The sequence below is a fragment of the Tyto alba genome, unplaced genomic scaffold, assembly GCF_018691265.1.
Source record: "Tyto alba isolate M040663 unplaced genomic scaffold, T.alba_DEE_v4.0 Super-Scaffold_1, whole genome shotgun sequence".
NCBI lineage: Eukaryota > Metazoa > Chordata > Aves > Strigiformes > Tytonidae > Tyto > Tyto alba.
This window is the reverse complement of record NW_024881261.1, coordinates 18,567,080-18,579,444: the sequence shown is the minus strand read 5'-3', so window position 1 is coordinate 18,579,444 and position 12,365 is coordinate 18,567,080. Positions and strand designations below refer to the sequence as shown.

The 12,365-nt window shown below is 46.2% G+C and overlaps 1 protein-coding gene across 1 annotated transcript; it reads right to left on the bottom strand.

Moving 5' to 3' along the window:
* Positions 1–7,604: 7,604 nt before the first annotated feature.
* LOC104367686 (cytochrome P450 26A1) lies at positions 7,605–10,682 on the bottom strand. The gene is made up of 7 exons (XM_033001127.2): positions 10,494–10,682; positions 10,088–10,312; positions 9,701–9,988; positions 9,431–9,580; positions 8,964–9,098; positions 8,601–8,753; positions 7,605–8,408 (listed from the first exon to the last, which is right to left on the bottom strand). The coding sequence occupies exons 1-7, from the start codon at positions 10,680–10,682 to the stop codon at positions 8,067–8,069; spliced, it is 1,482 nt and encodes a 493-aa protein (XP_032857018.1). The 3' UTR covers positions 7,605–8,066.
* Between the last annotated feature and the right edge of the window lie 1,683 nt (positions 10,683–12,365).

The following is a 12,365-nucleotide window of genomic DNA, read 5'->3' as shown; positions in this document are numbered from 1 at the left end:
CAAGTGCACTCTCTTCAATATTCCTCTTCTTAACATTGCTGTGACTTTCTTTTTCCCTTCATGCTGATATACCGGTGCTGAATTTTGATGAGACAAAACCAGGTGCATCCAATGGCATTTATTTATTTAGAAGCAAATGCAACATTTTGTTAAGTATTTTGGAGTTACAGAGAAGAATGCTAGGTCAGCTCCTTCTCTCAATCCAGAATGAGTTCTTATATTTTTATGTGGTCAATTAAAGGAAATACTTGCCTTGAATCCACAACTGTATTTTTTCTTTTAGCTATTCCAGACACTTTTGGTCTTACATTAAAGTTAATGTTAGCTCTTTATATAGTTCATACAGTAGCCACAGGCACCAAAAAAAAAGTTAATTTCTTAACTGTAGCTTTCCTCTTTTTATGTTTGCAATTTCAATTAACTGTTCTAAATAACTGACAACATGGATTATAAAACATTCCCGCAACAATGTAGGTCTAACAGCAATTACGTTGATTTACTCTGGACCATGTTAAGTTCAGGGAGTAGGATAAAGAGACAAGAGTTTAAAACTTCTTTCACACTGATGTAATAAATTCAGTACATTGCTTTAAAGTTAGGGCAAAATAGCTGGTAACTGAAAGTCAAAAAAACCCTTGTTTTGTTTTCCACTGTGATAGAAAACAATAGATTATGGGAAAGTTCTTCAGAAGGTGATCAGAGGAAAAGTTCACCAGCATCTATCATGGACTGTGTCTCTGTGGCCTGCTGGGATAGGAGGGAGGGACATAAAGGTGTCAGCAGTTGAACTGATACGGTAAATCACAGTAGGGCTAGTAAAGCGCAATGGCAGCCTAGTGTAAATGCCTTCAAACTTCTATTTCTTCTCTGAGGTTGTACTCAGGACACGTCCCCTCTTTGTGACCTTATCTCTGGGGCAGTGGGTTGTGCACTGGTCTCTTCTCTTTAGTTTACGAGGACTAATCCATTTGCAGGTTAATAAAAGGTGAAAAGAACAATCACCAAGGAGCCACCAAAATAAACAAGTAGTACCTTTGACTGCTTAAGGATTCTTGGTTTTCCTCATCAGTATGCTTGACCTGTCTTTCCTTTCTCCTTCTAAATACTTTAAGTACATCTGTAAACCGTTGATTAAAAAAAGTACTAACAATAAGCAAAACAGGGGAACGGTAAGATAATTTCATAAAAAGTGGATGGTTCCACTTTGCAGGCATGTAACTTTTCTCTGCAAAATGTACTTTTCTGTGTACATCCCCGTGATTGAAATTTGCAATTTTTTCTAGAAATGCTGACTGACAATTAGTGCATATCAGTGACCAGAGTGTTCTTAGTCCCAGTTAGAGGAAAGTTTTCCTCAGAAATGTCACAAATCTGAGCCATTTCATTTCATACAATGAGCGAAAAGGTCATGACATGCCGTTACTTCCAGCAATCTATTGATAAGATTAATGAACTTTAACTGCCAGATTTATAATGCATGCACTAGCTTGCTGCAGTGCTGTAGGCAGCATCATTAACATTAATAATGTATATTTAATGTAATGACACCAAAGACACAAGAGAAGTCAGGACAAGAAGTATGACAGTAGGGTGAAAATCACCTGTGAGTTATGCAGCCAGGACTGCAGTGCAGTTTGGTGCTGGAGTGGTGGGGCAGTTTGCCTCACTGGTGGTTGCCCTTTGTTCCCACCCTATCTCCTTCCATTCTTGCCAAAGTTAAGGACAATTCACAAAAGAGGAAGCTATTGCCAGGTCAGGGAGCTGTTTCCGATTACTCTGCAGTCCCTAGGCTTCCAAGGGAACCTTCAGAGAGAAGCAGAGTGTTTTATGAATAGATGTATGATGTAGACTTGTAAGTAAGAGGAAATAAACCCTATTCATGCAGGCTGGCACTACTATAACTAGCAGGGCACTATCCAGTCCCCTCCTTCCTTTTCCATATGATGCAGACAAGTTGATTAATTCAGAGGGACCTAGATATAAAATAAAGGCTATTAGGTTAAAACATACTACAGCCCCTTGCTTCTTTCTGTCAGTTAAGTATGCAAGCCAAGAAAACCAAGACCTACCATCATTCCATTGCAAATTCAGATATAATCCCGAAAAGATGTCTGTTCTGCTGACGTTTTACACAGAAAAGCAGTATATTTCTGACGTACAAGTATTTGAATTTAATGTTGACCGTATATATCTAAAGTAGAAAAACCACCAAAACTGAGTTGGTGCTCTTCCCTTCAAAATAGTGATTCCTGGAGGAAGCTATTTCATTTAAAGCAGCATTAACAAAGATGACTTAACACAGTCTTGGTAGATGTGTGCCTGTGCACATCTCCTCCTTAAACTGTGTCAGCTGTACCTAGACCACTGCTCAGGACCCAGGTCTCTGTACTGACACTGATTTTTTAACTTACAAACACCTCAGAAAATAACTGACCTGCCTCCTACCCAAAAGAGTGCTAATGGGACTGCCTTTTGGTTACTTTTATCTCTAGAGAGGTCCTGTGAGGGGGCCCTCTGCTCTGGAATTTATTCCTCCTTTGCTTGAAAACAGCCTCCAACAATCTTTGACCTTCTGGGTAAGCTGTGAGGCCCAAATCCAAGGATTTGTTTTGGAAGAGTCATAAGAAAGGTTGGCATTTGTGGGTGTGGTAGGAAAGCATGCTGTCAATAGCTGATTTAGCCCTTGGTTTCTAATTTTCTCATGTTGTGGCAGTTATCCTGTATGGTGGTATAAACTTAACCCATGGAGACTTAGGCTTTCCTAAATGGTCATAAATGGAGGAAAAAAATAATGCATTGAAATCAATCAGTGTATGAATGATTGTATGTTTGTGAACAAAATGACCTGGCAAACAAGTATGTCATAAGTCACTTTTGCTAAAATGATCCTTTTAGTCCTGCAAATCACACAAGTTCTTGTGTCTCTAGGGCACTAACAGCATACCCAAGTGAAACAGCATTGTTGAGTTGTTGGGACTGTTTATAAAGGAACAGATAACACTTTAATTAACTGAGAATACTTAATATGTTGTCCTGCCTATGTTGCAACTAAAAGGGGAGCTATAAACATCTATTAAAGCAGCACTATTAAGTCCTATTACCAAAGTTCTCTTGTCTGTCACCTTCTAAATATTTTAATCTGAGATTTTTTGAAAGCTGTCTCTGCTGTTCTTACTCTTTGGATGGAAACAGGTTTGTTAAATATTTTATTTCTAACCCACCCACGAAGTTACATTCATTTACATAATTTAATGAAGGCTGCATTATTCATTGAACTTTTCATATAACATTTTTCATAAGACATTATTAAACAAGTGAAGCGATCCAGTCTAGTAATGAGTCTTCTCTAAACTTGCTGCCAGTTCTGTTTCCTTTCTCCTAATCTATCACTCTAATGGTTGCAACTAATAAACTTTATGAATCTTTGCTGCTAATCTGTATATGCTTTGCATTGCATGCTGGATGAATATCTTGACAGAGAATTTACAATACAAACCACCTGGCAAACAAAACTATCTGGATTAACAAACACTATCCAAACCTACCCACTCTTTTTTTGTTGTAATAGAGAGGAAAACTACATATAACATAGTACCTTTAAGCCATAAATAAAGTAAATAATTTGGGGCTGGAACTTACTTTATTGAGCTATATGTCCCAAACAAGATTTGTGACTGCCTTTAATAATTTTAAAAACATTACCAGGTGTCAATAGATTGAAGTTTGGTTTATGTGAATGTTCAGCAGAGACTCAGCCTTGCATGGGATCCTATAGGCTTGTACAGGATCCTGTTAGAATGTTCTATGAAAGATGGCATATAATAATTTTAAGATAAAGAAATTCTGCAATGGTTTGCTTGCACTTGGGCTACTTAATTTGTATTTGGGACTAAGTCAAAAGTAGTTGGATTTTCAGGTAGCCTAAGCAGTAAAACTCCCTTTGAGACAGATAGCAAATTTTGAGAATTTATACCTCATAAAAATAAATTCTAATGCTTAAAAAATAGATATGCACATTAGTTTTAAATGACTGGGACATATTCTTTTAACAGCATCCACTCTGAACACCTCTGCCAACATGTAGAATTAACAAAACACAGCAGTATTCTGTTCTCAAAGATGACTAGACTCAGATTAGTAAAAACAGTTTTAAAAACTTCCTATAGCACTTAAGAAAGTACTACCTGAAAGTCAAGGATGTAATATTTTACTTACTATTAAGTATTTTTCTTGGTACCTCTCCAAAGGTTATTCTAAATCACTGACCAGAATAAAATAAGAAATCCAAAGGTTATTCTAAATCACTGACCAGAATAAAATAAGAAATCATACAACAGATTGAAATGGAGTTGAAAGAAGGACAACCTTTTTGTCAGCCTCTCATCTTGCAACATCCACAAAAAGACTCCTGTAGTAAAGGTAAAAAATAAAATAAAGTGTCAGAAAGGTAAGTGCAAAATCTTAAGTACACAAGGCTTCAAATTATACTGTCCCTTCAATAGGTACTTTTATGAACCAAAAGAAAAAAATTCTTTCCCAGCTCAACTGAAGAAAGCAACATGTTCTTGTTTCACTAGGACAAAATAAATAAATCTGGTCAAGTTATTTTTAATCAATATTTTTTTATTTCCAATGAGTCTTCAGCATTCATTTGCACATTTTTTTCTTACTCATCTAACCGTTACCAAAATTCACTATTACCTGTTCTGACCTTATCTGGAAATACTATTGCCTTTCAACCAGGAATTGATTTATCAAGTAGCATTCCTCAAAGTCAATTTACACCAATGTCATTCTTTATTGCCATTTTTATTCAAGAATGGATATAACCATGTGTTGTTAAAAACCATACATTTAGCATCACATAGATACTTCAGAAATGCTAATCACCAGAGATGCTGCTGGCTGGCAGGAACTAATATTCACATGGGTTTAGAAGCGTGGGTTCCAGTAACTCACCTTATTCTCAGAGAAGAGCCAACATGCTACATATAAATTATGACGTTTTACTCCAGGACCAAAGCATAGAAGCTACTGAACTGTGTGTGGGTTTTTTTTTTGGAGAGAGACCTGGTCAAAGATATTTCTTTTAAATGATAGGTTAACTAAGAGAAGGAATATGAAATACCCCAAAAAGGCCCAATTTCAAGAAGGGAGTAAGTGCTCCTCACTAAATCTGGCTCTTTAGCGTGTTTCAGCTTGTGAGCCTTGGCACACCAGCCACTTACAGTAACACATGGTAATGCTTGCAAAAAGAAAGCTAGAGCCTGGCCCTAGGAAATACCTGTTAGCAGCGGAGCAGACTGAAGTGGCTGCTTCCCCTTCCTCTTCCTGCCTCCTCTGCCTCTTCCCCACCAGCACCCCAGAACAGTGTTCACACAAGGAGCTGGAGTAAGGACCTGGTCTACTCAGAAAACAATTAGGCTTTTTGGTAGATAATTTTTCAGCAAGATTGGTTCCTGGATCCAGCGTAACAAGAGGGGAAGGGGCTGGGGGTGGAGGAGCCAGTCAGCTCCCAAAAAGCAGCCACAGTCTCAGCATGTGCCCACACCAGCCACTGCTGAGCAGGCAGAGCTACATAATCACACCAGAGCTCACCTGAAGCTGGTCTGCAGCCAGCATCTAAGATGTCAAGATACAGCTGCATAGAGGAGATTAGCAGGGGTTATAAAACCTGCTCAAGAAGTTGAACAAATATTTTAGCAATTAACCCACACTGAGTTCCATGTTACTGCAGCTACGCTGCTACCATTTCTTGGGATAGCTTATTTAAAGCGAGCTCCAAGGTGCCTAAATTATACATCAGTGACAGACATTTAACTACAGAGGTAAATCATGCATGGGCAGTGCCTAACATGGGTTATGTTGTCATGATTTACAACAGTTGAGGATGTACCCCGAGATGTCCAGGCAAAATCAAATTAAGTATATGATTTCTTTTCTGCAAACATAAGAGCCTTGCAAACTTGACTCAAAAAAGGAAACAGATAAATAGATGTATGACCTTAGACTTACACTGTGAAAGTGTTCATATTCTCCAAACAGCACTTAGAATTCCATTCTTTATAAAAATAAAATATAAAGTAAAATAATATGAAGACCATGCAAAAAGTTCCCACATATAAAATACTTCAGTTAAAAATAAACAAAACATTTAAAGAATATCAGCATCTATTTGGATGTGCAAAGAGTTGTAATGTTAAGGAAGAAAATATTAATGAGGGATACCAAGACTGTTCTCCAGACTTAAGATCACCTCTGAATCAGGATCAGGGTTTTGCAATTTTCTGCTACTATATTATATATATAAAGGGGTCTTAAACTGAGATTGTTCATCAAATCCCTGAAAAATGTAATGGTACAAAAGGTTTGCATAGTAAAAATTATTTAAGATTTTAAACATTGGCAAAAAGACTCAGGAACAATCTAAAAATAATATATTTTGTATTTTAAGACAACAAAAAATTGAACATGAAAGTCTTGATAGTTACACTCGTATGTAGGTTATATCTAAGGTCTTACATTAGAGGCTTATGTATTTAAAATGCTAGCTGGAAACATCAAATTTATTACAGAAACATTCCTTAAAAAAAATCAGAACCTCATAGATACTATTAAACACCTGCAGTGATTTTGAGCAACTTAACTCTATCCTTGACTTGGAAGAACATAATGAAAAAGTGACTGTTTTCCAGAAGCAAAGAAAACATTAAATTAGTCTATATGGTGCTATAAGTGTTCATGACACTGTATTACATCGGCTTACTTTATAGGTGTTTATAGAGCCAGCCTACGTTGTTTGACTTTTGAGGGAAGACTAATAGGTGTGGTAATGGCAGGGGGGTGGGGTGGGGGGGTGGGCAATGAAGAGGAAGCACAAAAAACCTTATGGTTAAGCCAAAACAGGGGTCATGCCTAGGGCATTTTATCTGCCCTGCTTACACACCCCTGGGGAATTGAATCTCAACAGTTGATTCCCTGTTAATCAATTCACATTAGTGCCCGCCTTTTAGTTTTCACTTTGCTGAATTCCAGGAAAGAATTTATTAAACCAAATGCATGCTCTATCTCTGACCTAGACAGAGCTGTTGCATTTCAAGAAGAAATCAGCAGATTTTATTTGCTCTACCAGCTGATAAGAGACACCTTTGTAAGTAAAGATTCATAGCCAGCAGACTCAACACAGAACAAGATCCCGTTGTCTGTTTACACAGGTCAGAAGTAGTATGGGAGGAGAGGACATTTATGGAATTTTTTTTTCCTCAACCTATTTTCTCCAACTACAGAGAAAGACTCACACGTTATTCTTCTGCTTCCCTTTAGTTTATTTACTATGGATCAAGATTATGTGCTTGATAAGGAGATGTGTAGCACTTGCTATCACTCCATACTGTTTCCAGTGAGTGTGTATGTTTTTGCACTGCTCTTGTCACTTACAGGCTAAAACTTAATTTCCTCTTCACACATGAGAACCACAGTGGAGATGGGAGGCAGGGGGTATTATGAACATAGAAAAAGCAAATAGCTCATTCATAAAAGCAGATCAGACTTTACATCCAAACCCTTTAGACTCAATGGTTATGCTACTCTCTAGTATACACACAGATGATCATCAAAAATAAACTTTATTATGAAACTTAAAATTCACACATTAAACATATGATCTAGACACAAATAATACTGAAAACATTCTCAAACAATAACCAATTTAGGTAATTTGAATGAGTAGCTAGTTACCACTGTTTCAAATGCCATTAAGAATATTTCTTAATACATACACCATCGTGAAATGTCTTCAAATGCTTAGCTGGCCAGCTTTCAGTAAGATTTTTAAATAGGGGAAAACTTATTTCTATAGAAATAACATTATCTAATTATGAATCAGAGACCCATAATTGTAGTGCTTGGGGAAAAAATATCAATAGCCTTTTGAAATATTTAGAAGACATAAATAGCTATTGTACATTTACAAGTTTAAATATTTAAAGGCCTTCATTACTATAAAAAGTCCCTATGTACATATTAGATGCTATATAGAAATCCAGTCAGAGGCAAGTATTGAGCTCTCAGATTTGGCCGCTGAAACCTATGAATTTGGTAGGCAGATTGTCCACAGGGTACACTATGGGGCCCGTTTTCATTGTAGGAGGTCCATTCAGCAGCTGCCAGTCACAGCTCCGAGCCAACTCCACTGTAAATATTTTTAGAAGGACTTTTGCAAACTCTTTGCCCACACAGCTCCTCAAGCCCCCACCGAAAGGAATGAAACTGAACCTAGAGGAATCCTCTGGAGATGGAGACATGAAGCGATCCGGGTTAAATTCATCCTTGTTGGTAAAGAGATCTGCCACATCATGGGTATCACAGATACTGTAAATAACATTCCAACCTTTAGGGATCTGGTAACCCTACCAAAAGAAGAGAAATCAGACATGAAGTGCCTTGCTGTGTTAAATAAGGGGAAGATGTCAGCACAGGACAAGTTGGTGCACCCCACCTCCCCACCTGGCTTCCTGCAGGTCACTGTGAGGCAGAGAGGCTACATGAACACATTAGTACTTTGCAGCTGCACTAAGGAGTTAGGCCCAAACCCAGCTCACATTTAGCTCAAGCGTCTTGAGTGCAATTCGAAATCCTCCGGGAACAGGCGGACTCAGCCTGAGGGTCTCTTTGATGACACAGCCTGTGTACTTCAGCTGCTCCAAGACCTCCATGTCCAGCTGCTTTTCTTGGTTGGGACTGCACAGTAACCCCTAGAAGGCAAGATGCAGACATGACATTTATGGAGCAGGCAGCCAGAGCTCCTGACGCTGCAAAGCACCTGCCCCTCAGTGAGTGGCATTTTCCTGCCACCCCTTAAAAGTAGAGTACCACCTAGGTCCAGGGGAGCCCCGTCTGGAACACCTCTCCTGGAGGTACCTTCCCACCACCCCCTCCTGTGAAATTCTTGGGAAGACACACACCTTCACCTGCAGCTCCTTCCGCACTTTCTGCAGGACATCATGGTGGAGCCCTAGGAAGGCAATCAGCGACGTGGCAGCACTAGCAGTGGTTTCATGGCCCCCAAACAGCAGCTCTGTGGCAGACTCCTTCAGCTCCTTACGCAGAAGAGGGATAAAACAGGCCTTGAACATAGTGTCTCTACCAGGCCCACTCTACTACCACAACACTGTGCATCGCTCCCAGACTGGAGCAGACATTCAGGAGCCAAGATGGGGGTGTTGCTTATGCTCCCTGTGGACATGGCTCCCCATCCAACATCCTTGTTGCAGAGCTTTTTCACCCCAGTACACGACACAAACTGGTTTATTTCACGGAGAGAGAGAGCATGAAATAAATCCCCTTCTCCCCTTTTGGCCCCAAAAGGTAGGTGTGCTGCTGACAGAGGAGCTGGGGGTAAAGGGACAGATCTGGCCCTGGGGAATCTCACCTGCATGTTGAGCTGCTCCCCATTGCCCTGTGTGTGCTCCATCAGCAGCTGCAGTGCATCCTTGTAGCTGCCCTCAGGCTCCTTACGGGCCATCTTGGCGCGGATATTCTCCTCGATCTTGGCGTGGATGATATTGCGTGCCCGCAAGCCCTGACCAAGCAACAGGGACAGCAACATGGGACTTAGGTTGTGCTACCATCCCTCCCATCCATTCCTCGCTGCCCTGGCTACAGGGGCACCCCTCTCCTCCCAGCTCACCGGGACCCTTACCCGGTAGAGCCCACTGAAGGGCACGTCGATGGGGAGGGAGAAGAGGTTGCGGATCATCTCCTCGAAGGCCTCCACCAGCTGCTGCTCTCCATCGGGGCTGGCCTGGCAGGGCTGGAAGCCCAGCAGGATCCTCATCGCAATGCGAAACATGAGGCGCTTCACCTCGGGGTACACCAGCAGGCAGGGCCCGGCATTGCCCAGCCACCGCGCCAGGCAGGCGCTCACCTCCTCCTGGATGATGGGCACGTAGTGCTGCAGGGCGTCCCGGGAGAAGGCCCGCATGATCACCTGCCCGGGGGGGACGAGGAGGAGGAGGAAGGGGACACACGCTCAGCCGCCGTGCCCGGGGCAGCCGCACCTGCTCCCCGCCCGCCGTCGGGGCCGTACCTTTTTGCGGTTCTTGTGCTGCCCGTTGTGGAGGTTGGAGAGGCAGCCCGAGCCCAGGATGGTGCGCACCGAGGCGGGCCACTGCACGGAGACGAGCCGGTGCTCGCCCAGCAGGATGTGCCGCACGTTCTCGGCGCCCATCACCCGCACCGTGGGCCGCCCGAAGAGGTGAGTCTTGTAGATGAAGCCGTATTTCCTGCGCTTCATCTGCAGGAATTTCCGCCTCTGGAGAGGGAACGGGGGGATATAACTAAATTTTAAAAGGGAGAGAAGGAGGGGATAGGGACAGCACCTCTTTCCCACCTGGGCACGGGATCCCGGCGAAGCTACTGCTCGTCCCCCTCCCCTACAGGCAGAGGAGGAGCCGGGGCGCTTCTCCGCTCCCCGCGGCATCGCCTCGCCTTACCTGCAGCACCATCTGCAGCGTCTCCCCGAAGAAGGGGAGCCCCATGGTGCCCGGAGGCAGCGGCAGCGGGCAGCTGGGGTCGCGGCTGCTCACGCAGTACAGGTCCCAGAGCTTGACGGCGGCAAGAAAAAGTAGCAGGGGCAACAGGAAGGTGCACAGGGCGCTGGCGACCAGAGCGGAGAAGCCCATAGCTAGGGAGCGAGTCCGGCCCTGCCCGGCCCCCCGGGAGCTCCGAGTGCGCGGGCCGGGCTCTCCGCGGGCCGCCTTTTATACCCTTCCCAGGTTGCTGCCCACCCTACCTTGGTCCGATAAATTAGTTCACCCAAAGTTCATCTTTAATTGCGGATTGCGGCCTGACTCCTCCCCCCGAAATCTTTAACTGTTTGCTTTGCGCGGCGCATCCTGCCCGCCACAGACAGCCGCCGGGGAAGGAAAGGTGCTGCCGGGCGCGGCGGCAGCGGCTCCGGGCTCGCTCCCCGCTGCACCGCGCTCGGCGAGCGGGCAGCGGGACGCCGCCGACAGCCGAAGTCCGGCCGCCCCCTCGGATTTATCGCCGATGCTCGCTAGAGACCAACAGGCTGCTCCGAGAAACGTCTCGCTCCAGCACCCGGGGGCACCTACCCCCGGGGTCGCCCCCCGCCCGGTGCCGATGCGTCCGGCAAGCTGCGGAGCTCCTTCGCCCGCCCGCTGCTGTCACCGGCCGGGAACGGCGAGCCACCGGCCGGAGCCGGGGGAAGCCGGGCCGGTGCTGGGGGGCGGGGGGTCCCCCCCGTGCCGGAGGAGCGCTGTGGACCGCCGGGCAGAGCCGCCGCATCGGCGGAGGGACCTTCGCTGTCCTCTGGCTCACCTCGGTAGGCCCGGCTTGTATTTCTGCCGGCCGCGGAGGAAGGAGCCGCGGGCGGCAGTCCGTCTCAGCCTCCCGATGCAGGTTCAAGCGCGGGTCACCGAGGGAACGGGAGGTGAGCGCGGAAAGGAGACACCCAACACTCCGTGCCCGGCTCCTCTCTCCGGGATCCGCTGCCCGCCCTCGCCTGGGGCTCGCCGGCATCCCGTGGCCGTCGGGGCTGCCGCGATCGGGAAGAGGCGCTTGGCACGGGCCGGGCACCCCGCCTGCAGCCGCGGCGCGGAGGGGCTCCCTCCCGGGGCCGGCGGGCAGGCGCTGGGGACTGCTCCGCGGGAAGGAGCGGCGGCTCCGGCCAGAGAAGGGCGGCAGGAGCGGGGCGGGCGGCGGGGCTGGGCGGAGGCTGCGCTCGCCGGCGCTGCCGCTGGGTCCCGGCGCTGCCGCTGGGTCCCGGCGCTGCCGCTGGGTCCCGGCGCTGCCGCTGGGTCCCGGCGCTGCCGCTGGGTCCCGGCGCTGCCGCTGGGTCCCGGCGCTGCCGCTGGGTCCCGGCGCTGCCGCTGGGTCCCGGCGCTGCCGCTGGGTCCCGGCGCAGGAGGCGCCGCCCGGGGCTGCGGCCGCTGTGGAAGGGGCGGCCAGCGCGGACCGCGGCTGCGGGGACACGGAGGGAGGGACGGAGCCGCGCAGCGCTCCGCTGGGCGCGGCTGCTACCAGTAAACTGTCGTGCTCGCTTTTTCTTTTCTCTTTCCGTTTTTTTTTTTTTTTTTTTACGTCTTTCCCCTGTTTTGCTTTCTTGCTCCCAGACAAGCTCTGGAAACGCTGGAAGTTGCGTGTGTGTTTGTGTAGGGGAGGGGGAGATGTCACTTTTAATTATTATTTTTCTGACAACGCATCACACGGGACCCTCCCTTCTCTTGCGACGCCTCGCGGGAGCGGGGCAGCCCGCCTCCACCGCCCCCTACCCAAGAGGGACACCCACCCACCCCCCCGCCCCGGGGGTACTTCCTCGCCCCGGGGTGCGGCGCGGCCCCGCG